Source organism: Nipponia nippon, unplaced genomic scaffold (genome assembly GCF_047370975.1).
Source record: "Nipponia nippon isolate SJK-2023a ecotype South Korea unplaced genomic scaffold, ASM4737097v1 scaffold_4, whole genome shotgun sequence".
NCBI lineage: Eukaryota > Metazoa > Chordata > Aves > Pelecaniformes > Threskiornithidae > Nipponia > Nipponia nippon.
In genome coordinates this window covers 123,657,847-123,677,179 of record NW_028262358.1, presented here as the reverse complement: position 1 = coordinate 123,677,179, position 19,333 = coordinate 123,657,847, and the positions used below count along the sequence as shown (strand labels likewise).

Genomic DNA, 19,333 nt, shown 5'->3' with positions numbered 1-19,333 from the left:
AGATCAGTCCCAGGCTACCGAGACAGTTAAAAAGTGAGTCTGAGATCAGCTTTACAGCTAAGACAGCTCAGACTAAGCTAGCACAAAACATCGTCTGCCAAAGACTACTCCACAGGTCAAGATCATAAAATGATTGCTAATGACTATACTAGAAAAGACTGAACACAACTAATTGGAACAGTGTCTCTGTGACAGTGTCTCCGTGACATATCTGATTTGTTGAGACACCATTTATCACAGCAGCAGTTCAGAGGTGACACATTTTTGACAAATACTTCAGAAGAGCCGGGATTATCTTGCTGGTCCAGAGACCATGTCACTTAGCCTTGAGCCCTTCCACTGGTTTCCATTCAACCATAAGCACAGATGGAGTTTCCTGGGTTTTGCTTTCCCCCGCCTTTCTTAATCTCTAAGAACAGGTTGGTATAACAGCAACCAACCAGACAGACCTAGTACCATAGTGCTGATGAGCATCGACGTAATACCACTGCCACCATCTACTGCACGTTAGGCCACCTGTAGAAACAGAAAAGCTCAAAGGCTGTGGGTACAACAGCTCTTAGGAATAAGAGAAGCTCTGCAACTCACTCAGATGAAAAACCTGGCCGTAATGCCATCAATGGCATACATCCTTAAACATTTCCATAACTTCCACTGTGTCTCTGATGCCTACAGAACTGTAAATAATCACCCAACTGAGTCCATTTACAGCATAAGCATTTTGTTATTCCAAAATGTTCTCATCTTCTGCTCTTTAAGTGATCTCTTTCATACATCCACTGAATTTTGTCACAGGCTTAAGTTGTAGGCTTTAAGGGAGGGAGATAGTCAAAACTCAGTTGGACAAGGTCCTGAGCGACTTGCCGTAGCTGACCCTCCTTTGAGCAGAGCGGTTAATCTGGAGACCTCCAGAAATCTCCTCCAATTCCAGTAATTCTGTGACTCTATGGAAAGCAGTTCCGGCATCTTTCCATGAAGTTATGCCCAAGATGGTTCTGATCCTGGACTGCAACAGCTAGAAATATGGGAAACAGAATTACGCTGAATATCTTTGTCAAAAGATGACAACTCTGCTGTGAGCTGTGGACAGTTTGTTCAATCCAAATATAATTTGTACTGAATGCTTCTCAAACTGCACCTCTGAAAAAAGAGGATGAATCTAATACCTTGGAAAGAGCCTTAAAGCTAGGACTTCAAGCTACAGGATCAATACATTACAGGTACTTCCTTGTATCATCTCAGCTGCAACTACAGCTGGGAACCTGCAATCAGAGTAATTGACAGCAGCAGTTCTGGCACCTAGTAAGTATGGAAGCTGTCCTCATCTACTCTGAACAGGGACAGCAGCAGCATACAACTGTTACTAAGGTCTGCAGGAGCTGCAATTAAAAGGGAGCGCAGCCTACCACAGCCTGAAGGCATACCCCAGGGCTCTGATGGACACCAGGACTCTTCCTACGTTATCTCTACACAAGAACAGATACGACCAACTGACTTCCAGGAGAATGACAGCACTTTCCTGCTCCTGTAGTGCGCTCTCTGCCACATTATGGAAATGCCCAGAGCCTAGGGATTTCAATGCAAACACAGACAGTGAACAGTACTGCACATCCTCACAGGGCAGTTCCATTTGTGCCACCTTAAGGACCAGGCTCTGGAACATGATGGAAAGGGATCATGAGAGTTCATGGGTGCAATGAAATGAAATTGCTCAGAGCTGGAGGGCCTGAGCAATGCATTCTTGTTCTGTGCAAACTCCACAGATCTCTGATCCATGAAGAAAAGGAGAGGGAGAAAAAAAAAAAAAAAGAAAAAGCAATTGTGCTGCCTCTGGCTTTCTCTCCCTGTGGCTGCTTAGCAGCAGACGGTAGCCAGAAGACAACAATGCAGCTCCAAATTACATTACCTCCTGCCTGTATTTGCATGTGGAAATCTGGGTGCTTAACAGGGAACAGCCTGTGACTTTTTGCCAGAACCTTGAACCATTAGCTTAGTGTTCAGTGAGGGTGAAAAGGAAATCTGCACAGTAGCCATCAGCCAACCACTGCATCGGTCGAGGAATTAGCAAAAGCACACACAAACTTATACACCCTTCACAAGAAGCCATAAATGCATGTGATCTGCAGCGTCTATCAACAAAAGAACAAATACTCCGCAGGATTAAGTCCTAGAAGCAGCAACAGCACTTTCCAAACTTATTTTTAGTTTCAAAAGATGCAGGACATGCAAAGCAAACAAGACCAGCTATTTGGGACAACTCATGGGTGGGCAAAATCTACTCCCTTAACCATAGCACTGTAAATTTGCATTAAATCCCAGTTTTTCTTGCTTCATATTGATCTGACAGCAAGGGAGCTTAGAAGTAGATCCACGGCATATTTAGGTGATCAGAAGTGTTAATCAAGGGGGCTCCGATGGCAGGAGCTTACCTACAGCATTTGAGACCTCTAACAGCTCTCACAGACTCGAAGTCCCCACATGCTTATTTTAAGACAGTAGTAAGTTAGGATGGGTTCTGTTGTGGCTGATGGCCTCCTCCCAAGCTCTTACCTTTCAAGCCAAACCATGTGATTTGTAACAAAGGTTCATACTGTTTTTCACAGTGGCAGACAAGACAGGACAGTTCTTCATTTGTTTAAATTTCTTCTAACCTCCCGGTTTAATTAACTGTAACTATATTTTTGTAGTTTAGAGAACAGTACTCAGAAAACAGACTTTGACATTCTTCTCTGTCCTACCAATAACTTTAAAACCTACAGCACATTCACTGAAATTATAATACTATATGGGATAATGGCAAGACCAAATCCTTCAAACTGTTCAAGACACCTCACTGACGTATTCTTTAATTTATAGTAAGAGTTTTTTCCAGTGAAGAATCCCCAGTGGATCACTATTTGTTCTTCACAAGCTCCCTTGTCATTCTGCCTAGCATCTACACAGCTACAAACCTTATATTACTTCCACTACTACCCAGGATGTCTTAGCACATTCCTCCCAAAGTTCACAGTGGCCTTCAGTGAAGTTACAGAACAATTTTCAAGAGTACTGCACAACGAGCAAGGCATCAAACACATACAAGGTATTTCAGAAATTTCCATTCCATTTCAGGCCCAATCTTTCCCTCTAACTACAAGAGACTTCAGAGACCTCTGAACCAACAGGGCAATTCCTGCGACATATTCATTCATGCTTTGCCAGATGTTATCTTTTCCAAAGAATTTCTCTGGATACATTAGTCATGTCACAGTGTAAGTCTGTTATTTAATATACTGATATAGCAGGCCTATTCTCTGCAAGTGTAAAATGCTAACGAACACAAAATTAAAGTAAAATAAATGCTGGTACAAACCTTGATCTCATTACACAAGTTGGAGAAAAGTCTTCTCATTAAATATTTACCAGTGTTCAAGCCATCTTTGAATCCTTTATTCAAAGATGAGCAAGACTTTGCAGCTGCTCAGCCTTTCCCAATTCTTGTGAAAATAAGGGCAGTTTGCTGAGTTTAGCCAGTTGCTGCTGAACGTCAAATTTTATTTTGGATATTTATGCAACTTTCAGATCAAGCAAAATTGATCTACTTTGTGATGTATATTGCTTAACAAGTATAAAATTAAAATAATGAAGATTCCTAACACCAAAGAATTTACATCACAATAATTCATAAAAATATGTATTAAATTCACCCTTCATTTTCTAACGGTTCAGAGCACAGCCCTCCACCTGCAGCCTTCACATTGAAAGAACAGTAATTTCACAGGCATTCACTCCTTGTTTTGATGGTCATGTGGCAATCTCATCAGCAGAAAGATACTCCAATATGTTTTTGTTATAAGGGAAAATACGCAAGGAAACAAGGGAAAGGTGAAGCCTCTCGTTTACCTGTGTCTTCATACTCTTCTGTCGCTTCCCAAATATGCAGGACAGATCATCTTCACTGCGCGAAGAGAGATCCTTACCTGGAAGGGGTGAGGGGAGGAAAAAAATGCCACAATCTTCACATCTGGTGATGACAGGTACATTTTGATAACACAAACTGTGACCCACGGAGGTAGAGAAATTGTTTTTGGAGGTGAAAGAAAATCAGGAGGAGAACATTAAAGACGCTAAATGAAGGCTGACCATGGCTCCCACATGCGGTAGGAAATATGTGTGCGTAGAGGGAAAGGCTGGTAAGGAGACAACCACAGCCTGCTGGTGTATGCCCACAGGGAAACATGTAAGAGCAGCTTGTTTCCCCCCACCTGACACTGCAATTGTCATAGCAAGATGAGGGAAGTAGCCTGCGCTACGCTAAAGGGAAAGAAAAGTTGTAAGCTTCTACACACAAGAAAAGTTCAAGGAGAAACTGCACATCTTTGGGTTCTCATGAGAATTTCCCATCTCTGACAGAGTTACAGCTCCTCCATACAGTGAAAAAAAAAATAAAAATCCCTCTTTACTCAGTGGGGGCTTTTCTCTGATTCATGAAATTGCTTCTGAAAAGCAAAACCTCCATCTCTGCAACACACTGGATTATTCCAACTTAAAACAATTTCAAGGGTGAAGCAAAGATTTCTCTGAGTTCCAGTAGGGCCATTATTCCCATCTGACTGTTGTGTGGCTACCTGAGTATCAGACATGGAGCAGGGAGGGGGAAGAAAAAGGGTGTGATGTGATATTCTGAGATACTGGCAAAAGTTTAGCCAATTCCACAGTGCAGAAGCCTTTATATTGAGTTGTCCACAGCTTGTCTCAGAAAATTCTTTAAAACAAAAAAAACAGTCAGCAAAAGTTACAAAAACAAAATTTGTCCAGATAGGCCAACTTACTAGGAGTCTGCTGGGGTCTTACTCCACTTGACTGACTGATTCCAAAATCACTGACCTCAAAATGAAACTAAGCACTTGTAACAGTCAAAAAAAAAAATCTGACTATTCCACCTGTTTCTTCTTCTCAGGATCCTTAACTGCCCACAGAGGGTAAGCAGACACATCAGCCTAGAGGAGAACGTGTTACCCAACTTTCTGGTATCTCACTGTGCAGGCTCTAGATGTCCTTTCCCAAGCAAGCCCGATGAGACCGGTGGCTGTTTTCAGCTTTATCTTGGCCAAGGCTTGGAACATGAGACTTACATTCCTGCTGCTCCTCCTCTCATCCGATGCTTTCTTTCCATGCCTTCCACCCACCAAAATGTATCCCCCCACTTTTTGCGTTTTCTAGTAGAAAACCAACTTAGCTGACAGTCCAAATCTTTTGCATCATCACAGTGGAACAGCTACTAGAAAAGCAACTGAAATCACTGTCTTAATCTCATATTGGTGTGTATTTCCCAGATCCAAGTGTGGCTGCTAAGGCTATGTCTGGTGCCTACGTTCCTCCAGCCGCGAGGCTACAAAACAGCACCAGAAACGGAAGCTGCATTTTCTATCGTTGCTGCTCCCTTCTCCCGCTTTTGTGTGAGCTCGTCTTGTTTAGTCTAAAAGGAAGCAGGATCGGACTTGAACAACAAGGGCCACAACAATATTAGCCTTTTTCAAATAACTTTTCCTCTTTCCCTGAAAAAGGACAATTTCCCTGTTTTAGACCACAGAGGGTACAATCAAACAGGGGCCTACCTTACAGAAGCACCGTGGCCAAACAAATAAGGGACATTGTTCATATGAAAGCCTTGCTCCATATTTTACATGCTCAAAAGACATTTGTTTTTTTCTCTATATTTAGTAAAAGGTTAAATCCAAATCAAAATAAATCCTCTTTGCTACTACCTCAAACAGGCCACAGCCTCTGTACTGGCAAGCCCTGAATCAATTTAATTGTTTAATGTCATAAAGTGGCAGGGTCACATTAACATGTTTGACTTCTAGGCTGAATTATTTAGTCAAAAACCCAAACCCCAATACCAGAATTTGGCCTCTATTCAGACATCAATTACTTCTGTTTTAGCAGAGGCATTTGTTATCAGAAAACATTACACAGAGCTTTAAGTACAATAAATTAGCCACTTGTGGAAACTGATCCTATCCATACGCTGAAACACATATATACACACACCACGTGCACACGCGTGTGTGAAAGGGGAACCCAACCAACAGAGAAATCTGAACAGCAAGGGATCAAACAATGGTCGAGAGCCAAAAGCAGGGATGGCTGAAATAATGCCATCGCTCTAAGAAAGAGAGAAATTACTAAACTCCATGAGTTCTTGATATAGTTTTTGTGGCCACCACCCACTGTCCTAATTTATCCTATAAAGCATCTGATAGATGCAAGAGGGCTTTCCTCTTCCTGCATTCAAGTTTAATCTGATCACTGATCTTATCCACATGATCTCTTAGCAGGGGTTATTGGAGATTGCAGAGGATAGTGCGGTGCAGATGCTCAAGTAACTCCGTTATCACCTTTGCTTCCCCCTCCCATCCCCTGCCCACGCACAGATCACTCAGAATATTCACTGCTCCTTTATTCGGCTGATGGTTCCTTCAGACAGAAATTATTTTATTCAACAATACCAGCCTAAAGCCATACCAAATTGTCCAAAATAAAGAGGAAGAGCGTATTATAGCTTTAAGTAACTTGCTGCAGGGGGTATTTCTAAACCAAGATTTTACTTGCCAAATTTAGACCCCAGAAGGCAACAGATCACCTTGACACAGGCTTTTTTCTAATCTTGGCTAGAGCTTACGAAACAACAAAATTCCTCTTACCTTTTGCAAACTTCATATAATGGACACGTTTCTTGGAAGATCTGGATTTTTCTTCGAGACTGAATGTCTTCTTCTGGTTATTCGCTGAGGACTCTTAAAAAAAACAAAAAACAAACAAAAAAATCAAAAAAACAAACAGGTTCCAACCCTATTAGAGGCACTCAACCACCAAATTCAAACATCAGTGTATTTAACTTTCTCTCTCAAAACCAAGTCTCAACAACATATCACCATGTATTACTGAAGGAAGCACGGTAAGTTTTGTCTGAGACATGTTACTGCTTGATTTTTTTTGCCACATCCCCTTCCCTTCCCATTTCCAATCTAATGTAATTTGAAAAGGCAGATACAGGTACTCCAGGTCAAAGGCAAAGTCTAATTTAACACTATTTCTACGGTAAGAAAAGAATAATAGGTCAGGGTTTATTGTGCTGTTTGCTAGAAAATATCTCCAGTGCCAGAGTCTGAGAAAGATGTAAGAAATAGTACAAAATAAAATACTGAATATGACTGGGTAGAAAGTAAAAGGGGGAAAAAAAAATATCACACAGACAGGCTTTCCACTTCTAACACTACACGAAGTGCCTCTATCTGGACACAGTCTGATACATCTGTGTAAGGAAATTAAACGGTGGCAGAGCTTTTCTGTCCCTGAGGCCAGCTAGAACAAATTGCCACATACATATTATTTAATTTTCCCAGCTTCCAGAAGAGGGGCTGCATCTAAACCGTCCACTGGGAATGGTCTCTGGGGTTGGCTAAGTCCCAAATTCACTCAGGAGCTGTTTGTGAGAATGTTAGCTTGCACAGGTCAAAACCATGTGAAGGATTAGTCTAACTATTTAACAGTAGAGATAGCAAGTTCCTGTGCTGCAGAGGGTTATTTTACTGGTACAGACATACTCTGCATCCACAGAGCCTGTTAATTCAAAAGAAATTCTTAGAAGGAGGTAACCTGCTATCTGCTTAATAACTACTTTATTGGTCCTGTCCTGGAAAGATATAGGCACCACAGGATTCTCTGCTCTGTAACTCTAGAAAAGGCTACTCTGGTGAGATGATTTTTGTCTCCCAGTGGCAACTGGGATGGGTAGGGAAATCAACCCATACCCTGAGGGCTAAGTTGAGTCACCTTTTTCATATGATCCCACCCCAAAAGCTCTGCAGACCAAGCTTTTCTGACATTGGAATTACAGCCCTTCACTGCTTGACAGGTAGTGCCACCTGATAATAGAGTCATTGACCTAAAAATGAAATCTGCAGCCTGCAGTGGGAGAGCGGACTACCAGAAAGAAGTCTGAGATCTACTCTTCCATTTACACACTAGGCCCTAATGAGAAGAGGACGGACTAGCAAACCCAGTTTTAGACAGAGTCAACTTGAAAATCCTCAATAAAAAGGGTCTGTGGGGAAAGTAAGCATCACAACTAAAATATCCTGACCAGAGATGAGGCACTTTGAGTCTGCTCTCAGATCCACTTGTACCAAAGGAAACATTACACAGCAAAGGATTTCCACAGGGCTTCCTCCTCCACTTTATTCTTACAGTGAAAGGGGCAGCAGCACCGCCTTGTGCCTTCAAGGAGGAATTTCACTACTGAAACATGCTGGCGCTTGCAATGGACAGGTAGGTACCTCCCTGTGTCTTCTAGTGACTGCTAAATCCTCTGACAAACTGAGCAAGCACTGCAGGAGCATTAGTGTGCTTTTTAAAGCAATTTAGTCACGGCAATAAAGCCACATGTCATTTCTGTAGCAAATCTGATACAGATGAATATTCCAAAGCACCTCACAGACACGGCCAGCATGTTGTCGCCTCATTTTACAAATGGGAAACGGACACAGTCGTCATCACTCAGTATCCCAGCAAAAGAGCCAGGAATCAAAACTCCTCACTAGGTGATCAGATAGGAAAAAAAAAAAAAAAAAAAAAAAGAAAAGAAAGCTAAAACTGTGTACATCAAGAGTATTTGAATGTTGGCATACTAACCGCCACGGGACCCTTCCTTCCCGATCTCTAATTGCAATCCCAACTCTGGCAACTACACCAGTTATTTAAGAACAATGAAGTTTTTCAGCTGACTTTTAATGCAATTTGAAATTGGATGATGGCCAATAATGTAACATTTGGTCCTGTAGCACAGCTGCAGGCAGAGTTATCTGAATGAGTTTTGCCAGCTTAAACAATTGCCAAAAAAACAAGTTTCAGAGCAATGCTTGCAGTCTGCAAATCACCAAACGTGATTCTGACTGGGAATTTTCGACGTGCGCCCAGATTTGTCCTCAGTGATTGAAGACTCTTGTCCCAGCTCCTAACAAGATCAAGGAAAAATAACTGAGTAAAACAGGGAGAAATATGGTTTTCAGGGCCCACTTTGCATAAGTACGGATGACCCAGGGAATACTGCACAGATTTAGGAACAAGAGAGCCTTGCTCAATGAACCTGCCTCTGTGCTGACTCATTGTGTCCTTGGGCAAGTCATTTCAGCTCTCTGCTCATCAGCTTGCAGGTTTCCCACCAGTTACACCTAACCGATCTTCCCATGGCTCAAGTTGGAACTTGGGTAGGATGTAGTTATAAAGGTAGAAAGGAACTTTTGGAATTTCCCTGTGATATGCTATTCTACCTTTTGAGGACTTTAACTACAGCATCTAGCACTGTGTGGCCTCAGACTACGATTAGAGGGTTCGAATGCACAAGGATAACTTACACAGGAATTAAAACAACTGCATCACGTTCAGAATTTTAATCCTAGTTCTCTAAGATTAGAAACCAAATTTGATCCTTCTTGCTAACTGACCTTCTTCCTCTTTCTACCTTTCCTCTCCTAGAAAACCTTCTGTGCTCAAATGTTAAGAATGAACGAATGAACGAACAGTTGCCGAATTCACGCAATTCTGCCACTAGCAGCATGTGGACAGACCGCTGTGTCCAAACAGAAGCCCTTGGTTTTACAACACTCCACGGAGAGTTGTTTAGATATATGATCAGAGTTTAAACTTGAGTCTAACTAAAGCAGAGATGACAAACCAATTGATGTGTACAATTCTTTCTGTAAGCTCACACCCACCAGTTTTGCATAACTTCATTTTTACAAACCAAGGTCAAACTGTGCAAAGCTTTTAAAAATTAAAAGACTATAAACAGCCCTTTGGGTAAAGCTGTGTAGTTTCCCCACTTGTGTGCTCTACATCAGGGCTACAAAAATCACATTATACCACACTCAAAAGAGAGATGCATAACTCTGAGTCAAAAGCTAAGCAGCAGCTCTCTGAGGACAAGAAAAGTAGGTATTTAAGAAACCAGCAGCGCATGGAAGCCAGGTGTGACCGTTCATTAGTAAAAGGAAGGCAAACGCATTGCAATGATAAGTGATTGTGTTGTGAGCCTTCATACTGGCTCTGGTTGCTTTATAAAGAAACAAGCGCTGCTATAGTACATCCCAGCAAAAGGTCCCGCATGTTGTGGTCCTGGATAAAATAAACAAGTTCAAAATTTTATGTTTGCTTTCCCCAACAAAAAGCCTTTAACAGAGGCCTGACTGAGAGCAAAACCAATCCACTGAGATCTACACGTCCAGGCAAACTTGAGCATGGCCATGGATGGCAACACGTCCTTCAGCTCCCGCTGATTTTGGGGGAGAAGGAGGAGTTGTCAAGCTCAGCAAGGAGACTATTAGCAGCCCAAAGGACCGGGCCTCAGCTAGCCTTTTAAGACAAAGAATGGAAACTCTGCTAAGCTTCCAGCATCTGATTGAGAAAAGCATGAACCTACCTGTTTCACCCTGTCCGTGGCAATCATTCAGTTCAGCCAGAAGCTTGTTGAAGTCATCCTGATGAGCAATCCAGTTGTCCTGTAAATATCACCCACGTGAATACAAGGCAAAAGTTTTCAGAACTAACAGAAGTTTTGCTGAAACAGATATTAAGACTGCACTCTAAGAAGTAACTTAATTGTACATACTCGGTCTTTGTTGGTGGAAGGGACCCTCAGAAGCCCCACAGGTGGCAATGCTAACTAAGCTCACAACAGTCACTCCAAAGCGCAGAAATGATAAGGGTTGTGTTTGTAAGTCCCTAAACAATACTGAGCTGTTGTCGGCTCTGCGTGTCCCCTGTCTGCGCAAGATGTTTTGAGAAGTAGGCAGGAAATACTAGTGTGACTTTTTCCAGCAACAAAGTTACTTAAGATGTTAACTATGAGACAAGCACCTTTAGGATCACATTTTGCTCTGCCTCTGTAGCTGAACTCCAGTCAGAAAGGTGGCTGTATCAGAAAGAGGGACAGAAGGCATAAAGCTAAGCTGGGCAGAAGACACGGGGAGAAAGGAGCTATTTCAGTGATTTGCTTCGAAGCAAAAAAATCTCTGAACAGCCTGCTCAGAGAATTCACTGTCACCTTTCCAAGCAGGTACTTATACTCCTAAAACACCCAACAAAGCAGAACTAAACTCCAGACCAAGAGTTTCTGCAGAGACATTCGCATAGGTACATGCTGCCACCATACGTGACAACAGATTTCACTAACGTCCCATTACAAAGATTGTGCCTTAGCTGAAATAGGAGCCATTTCCTTACCTGGGTCTAGTGCTCACCTCATAATTGATGGTTGCTCCTAACCCCAGCAAGTTGTTTTTCACCTGAACCTTGATATGTTCTGTATTTCCTTGTTCCTGAGCCCCAAGACCCTAATGAGGATTTAAGGGTAAAAATGTAAGGATTTTACAGCAGTGACTAAGCAACTAGAGCTTTCGTACTGTAAGACAGTTGGCAATGAAATACAGCAAGAAACCACAGCTTACTATTTATTTCCTTGCCTGTAACTGAATTCATTCACAGGCATTAGCACGCATGAGATATTAAGTTTTTTTAATTTACTACTTAAGCCGCCAGCAAAGTATTATAAACACTAAAATAGCAACAACATTAAGTAGTTGGGTGATTAATCAGGAAGCCACCTGACATTCCTAGGCAAGTCTAAAGTGTTTACAATTTTAAAACAAGACACTACATAAAAAGAATATGCCTCTCACCAAAAATACCTCTGTCATTGGGAAGGCAGCTGCGTGACGGCTGTAAGGCAGATGCCACATAGAACGTGCAACACAGAACGAAGTTATATGGGAGGGAAGTGGCGCAGGGAGATAGCAGGACCATTAAGAACTTCTTCCACCTCATTCACACTCATAATTTGACGAAAATATCTGAGTAAACAAACGTTGGCGTTGTCTATCCTAAAAGCCATAATCATTCAAATCTGGGAAGCAATCTTTAGGCCCAGCACTATCTTTCTTAATTGTATGATCGGGGGGGGAAAAAAAGACAAAGCATTTGGTTTAAAACTTTATTCCTGGTATCTACTCACTTTTTCCCTAATCTGTCACCAGCAACAAATCATCAGCTAAGTGTATGGCTATAATAAACATGTATGTGGTGGAGCAGTGGAGAGAAGCCCTGTGGATAGATCCTGGGCATATCTAATATTTGAAGCAATGAGGCATATTTGAAAAAGGCTGTTGCTATTACAAATCCAGTAGAGTTTATTTGGCCAGTGGGGTGAAAAATTTACCTTGAAACTTCTGCTAACCAAAAAGTATGCAAGCAAGCAGGACACTTGGCTACACATCCTGCCATGACCCAATTCCAATACAACTAATAACAGGACTAGTGTAAGCAGCTTAATTTCACTGCACAGATGGGCTTTTGCCCATTAATTTGATCAAGCTAAGGTTCCATTCGTCTGAGTTTGTAGTGGAATGGAGACATAAATCCTTCTCGTACAGCTATAAGTGTAGTAAAGGAAGATCCGGTAGCTCAAGTAGGAAACTTATTGTTGTGAAGAAGATGTGGGGGTGTGACTGACAGAAAACAACACGAGGCCTTCCTTTCACACCTTGACACAAACAGTGTTCACAAAGGCAAAGGTGTTATCTGTGGCCAGAGACGCTGACTGCCTAAGATACAATCAGAACATTTAACAGCATTTTTTCTATTCTGGTTTACATATCTATTTTAATCTTAGACACATAAAACACCTATACATAAAATTTATATAAAAAGACAAGCTCCATACTCTTCAACAGCCTGGTCTAAAGCCTAGTGAAACCAATGCTGGTTCCCTGACTTCAGCAGCCTTTGAATCAGGTACCACTGCTTGTTCATGAAATTAGAGGCAGTCAGAAGCCAGATTTATACGTGCTAACCGTAAGCCAACTGAGGCAACAGTAGGCTACACTGAGAAATCCAACAGTAGGCTTATTTTTCTAAGTTTTAATGCATTCACAGAATTCAGAATGGTCCTAATTTTATGCCTCTTAAAAAACAGGCTGGGAGGGGAAACCTAGAAGAATTAAATAAATATCGTGCGGGGTTTGCATGCATTCGTTTCATTAACACGCTGACATGCAGGCCCAAATCTCAGCTTTGCTGAGGCACCTTTCTGGAAGTTAAACTGTTTTTAAGAGGCAGCTGAGATGTCTGCAGCTCTCTGCACTGACGTAGAGATTATTCTTAGCACCAGAAGGCAGTCACCTCACCCCACACAGGTACAGGCTGGAGCTGGGAAGGAATACACCCCACGTAACGCTGCATTTTGGCCATTCAAGGAACAGATCAGAAATACCCTTTAAAAACAGGTAAAAGATTAAAGCAGGTCCTGGAGTTGCTTTAAACAGTGCCAAAAGCCAGAGAGAGAACTGAGGGCACAAAGGCAACTTAAACCCTTCAACCATCACCTGATTTAATGTGCCAACTCCTGCTCCTACTTGGGGACATTACCTTGTCAAAGAGAGGGGAGAAAAACTGGAAAGCAAGACAGGCACCAGTGAGTACCTTTGTAACAAACTGTAAAAATCTAACACTGCTCAAATTCTCTGTGCACTTAAGAGACTAAATCAAACAGAAGGAATGTGGCTGTTTTAATCACTGAGATCAAGAGTCCCCCAGCAGTCTGCCACCCTTCAGCTAGACAACTCTCCTTTAGATCATACCTTTCCTTTGGACCAGCCCATCTTTTCCAGCATCTTCTGGCCAAATTTAGATTCATCTTTACTCCAAGCGCTATTCCGTGGATCCACAGACCACTTCTGCCTTCTACGGGCTAGAGCAGGAAGGAAAAATTCAAACAGGTTCTATTTACATTTCTACAGTGTTTTTAGTATTTTATCAATTCAGGAAAAGCTCTTCATTGCACAAAACCCAGAACTTACACCAGACTAAATGCGTTTTGGGGGGTTAATTTTACTAGACCTTATATTGCAAAAAAAGGCCAGTGAAAATGTTAATTATCAATGTGAAGAATGCCAAAGTAAAATTGCATTGGAAGCTGTAGTCCCTAAGGATGGGCTGCAATTCAGGGAAGGCTTTAAGGATTACCATTTAGGTGTACGGGCCAATATTCCTTATTTATTCCAACTTTGTTTTACATCTGGCTTCAACATGAAATCTACAGGGGATGAGACTTCAGTGCCGGCTTTCCAATTTCTGGATAATATCCACTGGCCAGTCTTCCCTTTAACCAGAACATAGAAGTTTTAATATTTGCCTTCATAACAAAAGCCAAGTCAAAGATCAAACATAAGGGACGAGAGAAACTGAATTACAGAACACAAACCAGTGGGATTTCAGCTTTTGGATTTGCCACAAAACGGTTTATTCAGAAACTGAAAAGTCACCGAAAATTATTGCAGGTGCTAAGAGATCCAAACGAGAATCAAGGCTCCTTTGTCCTAGGCAGGCTCCTAAAGAAACTACAGTCCCCCAGGCCCACATGCGTGCGCTTGCCTCTATCATCAGGAATAGCTTCATTGAAATCAAGGAAGAAAAGCTAGCACAGTTAACCAGTCACTTTAAGCGTGCACCTAAACATACACAGGAAGACAACCTAAATAAACAAGACAAGCAAAGAATGGGAGACAGGAAGATTACAAACTTCATTAAACACGATGGGAAATGGTGGATCAAAAATGACCGACCAACCCAAGGCCATACAAAGTCAGTGAGAAGCCAAGTCCACTGAGACGCTTTCAACATAATCAGGAAGTCACCTTTCCCTAAAATGCAACACTTAGGATTTGGGCCAGAGGGACAGAATACTATAGGGATGTTTGATTCAATTTTTGCCTGGTTTTGTTTCATTCTTAAAGAAGAACTAATACTGTCAGAATGCATGATGGCGGCTTTTTTTTAACATACTTCCTAAGCTTTGAAGCTCAAAATAGGTGCTGCGTGGCAGCCCCATAAAAAGTAACAGCCTGATAAAGAATTTCATAAAAACCTAAACAGTCCATAAAAAAGATTTTATGGTAGGTTAAATGACGGAGTACTGTGAGAGGAATCCACACAGCACTCACTTGGCTCAATTCTCTATAGGAAAACAACAACTTATTTCCAACAGGCAGCCTTCAGAGAAGCATCTACTACAAACCCTGCCTGTGCTGCTAACAAAACATGGTTAAGTGCCACTGCGGACTGTGATTTTAAATGTGCCCAAGCAAATTAGGGTTCCCTGCCGCCCCACTGAGAACAAAAACTCTGGCTCCTTTAGCGACATGGCTCACTTCACTCATTTATTGCGGTGTTTGAAACACTGACCTAGGAATTGGGGACAATTAACATCTTTGCCATCTTCCCTTATCCAAGATGCAAATGATCATTAAGGACCCCAAGTTTCCAGTGGTTTGTGGGGGGAAAGAATTAAAAAAAATATCAAACTGGCAGCAAAAGCTAAGTCCTATAAAAACAGGGAACACCTTGGCTGTTGCTTTTGTCCATAGCTGACAAACAACATAAACAACATAAAAAGAAAGATGATAAAAAGAAGCAATTTACTAGGCGTTATGCTGCCCAGCCGAGCAGCAGCCCTCCTTTTCAATCATATTTCTTAATCTGCCCTGTGTTTAAAATCTCTCAATTAACATCAACTTCCCCTCACTCAGTCACCAAAACCTAACTGTTCAATGCCTTTATTTAAATCTCACTATAACAATATTTTAAGTATGCCCATATTCTGTAACTAGTTTGCCAGGTGGTGACTTTGCAAATCCCAAGAAATTAAATTCAGTGCAATTCTTACAGTTGTAAAGCCACCGTATATGTCTAAGGATTTGTCTACACAGTAGAGGTAATCCACATCAACTGAATGTGTGAATTTAAATTAACGTCCAAATTGAGTTGTTTGATGTAGTTCAACTAATCCACTTTAAAAGTTAATTTCTATTAATTTTCCTGCATATCTCTCTGTAGAGAAGCCCTAAGATGTTTTACTCCCAGGAGGACCTTGGTAACAAAACACAAAGGCACCTAATACAGAGATTTCTCAAGCATTAAATTTTAAGAGTCCTTCCCTTTTCCAGCACTTTTAATCCAAGTATTTCAAACCTCATAACTACCGTTATGAGATTAATCCTCACACTTCTGCCAGGTTATCACGCTCTTATTTTCAAGTATGGTAAGCTAGACACAGGAAAATAAAGAAACTCACTTACATCTTTAGAGAACTATTTAAGAAAGCCAGGAACAACTTCATGCCACATACAGCAACCATAAAATGATCTCTCCTCTCCAAACAAACAACAAAAAAGACTGTTTAGTCAACAATTTATCAGAAATGTTTGTTCACTGATGCCTTAAGAGAGTGAAAGGAAACAACATACTATCTTCCAGCTAAAAAATTCAGCTCAGAAGTTAACACCAATCTTCCGGGCTGCTCATAAAATCATGCTAGAGATAGTAATGCAACTCTGGGCAAGCAGCACCATCCAGTGGAGAAAAGTGTAATTTCTTTAGATACTTGTTCACTCAGATACCCTACAATTTGAAAAAGATCAATCAATAAACCCTTTTAGCAAAACTAATTCGGTGCATTCTGGAGCATGTGTTTAACTATCATTTCTGGAAGTTCCCCATCAGTTCCCATCCAAACCCCTGCTGTGTGCCCATATACGGTGATAACACGGAAAATAATAAACAGGTTAAATTTCTCCATCGAATGGAAAAATATACTGCCCACAAAATGGATTTTATTTTTAATCCAAGCTATGAAACCCATTATTGACATATATATTTTTTCTGATAAGCACCAATAAGATAGACAGTTAATCAAAGTTTATCGAAAGTTAAAAAGAGTTAAAAATAAATGAAAAATAAAAGCTAACTTTTTGGGCATTTCTGCCATTGATACAGTTTTTAAAATTCTACACAACAAAACACTACACAAGCATAGAATGATCGAGTTTGTCCTTTCTCAGTTTAGTTCACAGCACCACAAAAGTTGGAAGGACTTCTCAAGATCATCTACTTCAACCCCCTGCTTAAGCAGATTGTCCAGCACCATATCCAGTCTCGTTTTGAGTATCTCCACAGACTGATACTCCACAGCCTGCCTGAGCAATTTGTCCCAGTGTTTGGCCACCCACGCAGTAAAAAAACCATGGAATTTCTTGTGTTTCAGTTTACACTCACTGCTTCTTGTCTTGTCACTGGGTACCGCTGGGAAGTTACTTTAAGTCCCTGAAAGGCATGTGCTTTCACAGCTGTAGTAAAACTAATAATCCCTCCACACACACACACATTTTTAGAATGAATACTAGTAAGAGTATCAGAACTTGACCCGGAATTGCAAACAAAAATGCATGTGTGTAACATAACTTCACAATTATAACTGCAGCTGAAGGTGATGAACAAAGGCATACACCCCTGCAAAGGCGGCTCTCAGCAACTAGATTCACTTTTTAAGGCATTTAATTTTAGAATTCCCTACATACAGCAGCTGTATTAATACATTGGCTCAGGTTGCCCAGAGAGCTGGGAGATGCCCCATCCCTGGAAACATTCAAGGCCAGACTGGATGGGGCTCTGAGCAACCTGATCTGGTTGAAGATGTCCCTGCCCATGGCAGGGGGGATGGGCTGGATGGCCTTTGAAGGTCCCTTCCAACCCGAACCATTCTGTGATTCTATGATTTTTGATAATTGCAGCGTCCAATTTAAATAATTAACAAATTCTGAAAAAACACGTACCAACAAAGTTTGCGTCTAAAACAATTAGAAAATTACCTATGTAAATGCAATTTTGTTTTCCTCAGTTCACACCTGTATTTTCCACTAGAAATCATATTTTCTAATTAGTCATTATACTGAAATCCATCTTTCCTGCAGTCAAGCAAACAAATCCATTAGACTCTGTGCTCTCATGTTAAGGGTGTCCTGACACCAGTAAGCTCACCGAAACCACCTAAGGACATTAACAATACTCAGACAGAAGCATATTAGTGCTGTTACATAAAAATCTACAGTTGAGAAAATTAGTCTTTTTACTTATATACAGTTTTACATTTACTAGAAAAGGCTACTTTACAGGAACGCATCTGTAACTTGGAAGAGAAAGCAGCACAAGTTTTTAGTTCCCACTTTGGCCAGCCCCGAGAGAGTTCTGTTTCCTGAACTGAAGAGCTTTACCCGAGAAAGAGCTATCAGTCAGGATACTCATTCAATGTTTTAATCAGTTCTTTTGGATATGGGGAACCTAACTCCTCAATCACCTCAGAGGTAAGAGTGAAGCTTGGTTTGATTTCAATATCAGGAACAGGTTAAACAAAGTTATCAGGCTGCATATAATAAAACCTTCAGATATTATTCACTCAGCAACACCCTTACACAAAAACCAGAAGACAACCACATGGCCTTGCCCCGAGCTCTCCCCATGAGCTCAGTGGATTTACTTGCCTGTTCTGAAGCACCTGCCTAAAATCCCCGACATCCCACTCTCACCTTCCCCAAGCCAGAATTTAGCTGACCTCTGAAGTTCCCTGTACAGACAAGAGGCGAGGTAAGCGCAAATGCTAACCCTGGCTGCGATCAAAAGGCCAATGCCTACATACACACGGCTCCACTGAGCCCTGCCCGGCTGCCACGCCGCAGCCGGCACCCCAGCACAGCCCCGGCCCCAAGGCTGCAGGGTATCCGCCCTCTCACACACCGCCGCAGAGACGGCACCGAGGCGCTGAAAGGAAATGCCGGCCCTAAGGGCGTCTGAGAGAGAAGCCGGGGGCCAGCGTTCAACACGCCGCCCTGGGGAGGGACAGCGCGGCCTCCGCCCCATCAGCGAGGGCGGTGGGGAGGGTGTGGGGTAGGGCCCAGGCCGCCCCCCTGGATAAGGGCTCTTCCCCCGACACCCCGAGCGCCGCCGGCGCGGTCCCTCCCCGCGGGGAATGGCACTCACGCTCCGCCAGCATCGCCATCTTGGGGACCTCCCTTCCTCCCCGGCGCGTGGAGAGGGAAGGCCACGGTGCCCCCACTCCGGCGGGGACTTTTATGACCTCGGACGCAGAAAAAGGAGGCGGAAGAAATGCCTGATTAAAAAGTCGAGAAAGAAGCGAGCGCAGCGGCCACCCTAGTGGAAACAGGGCGTGCGAGCCTGCTAAAATTCTACTAAAGATCTCAAAGACGTGTTGGGTTGTAGATGGGCTGTTTTCGCGCGTTTTCCGGCGGATATTGCACAGGCTCTTTTTCGGGCAGCCGAAGAGCGCGCGCGTGCGCTGAGGGGGCGGCAGCGGCCTTGGCTTCCACAGAGAGCGCGGGCGGCTGCAGGGCGCAGGCGGTGGCTTCTCCCGAGCGGTTCGGAGCCGCTAAAACCGATACTAAAGCCG

At 42.3% G+C, this 19,333-nt stretch overlaps 1 protein-coding gene across 3 annotated transcripts in view; it reads right to left on the bottom strand.

The window, feature by feature from the left end:
• The window catches only part of PINX1 (PIN2 (TERF1) interacting telomerase inhibitor 1), a 62,932-nt gene extending 43,949 nt beyond the window's left edge, over positions 1–18,983 (bottom strand). The window contains exons 1-6 of one of the 3 annotated variants that reach the window (XM_009467370.2): positions 18,907–18,983; positions 13,677–13,786; positions 11,283–11,375; positions 10,463–10,541; positions 6,687–6,779; positions 3,883–3,959 (exon numbers count right to left, since the gene is read on the bottom strand). In XM_009467370.2, the coding sequence (XP_009465645.1) occupies positions 3,883–3,959; positions 6,687–6,779; positions 10,463–10,541; positions 11,283–11,375; positions 13,677–13,786; positions 18,907–18,925 (471 nt within the window). In that variant the 5' untranslated portion in view covers positions 18,926–18,983. Of the gene's footprint in view, positions 1–3,882; positions 3,960–6,686; positions 6,780–10,462; positions 10,542–11,282; positions 11,376–13,676; positions 13,787–14,061; positions 14,171–18,906 lie in introns of those variants that run through there. The other 2 variants (XM_087774737.1, XM_087774736.1) reach the window with 2 other exon arrangements.
• Positions 18,984–19,333: the final 350 nt, after the last annotated feature.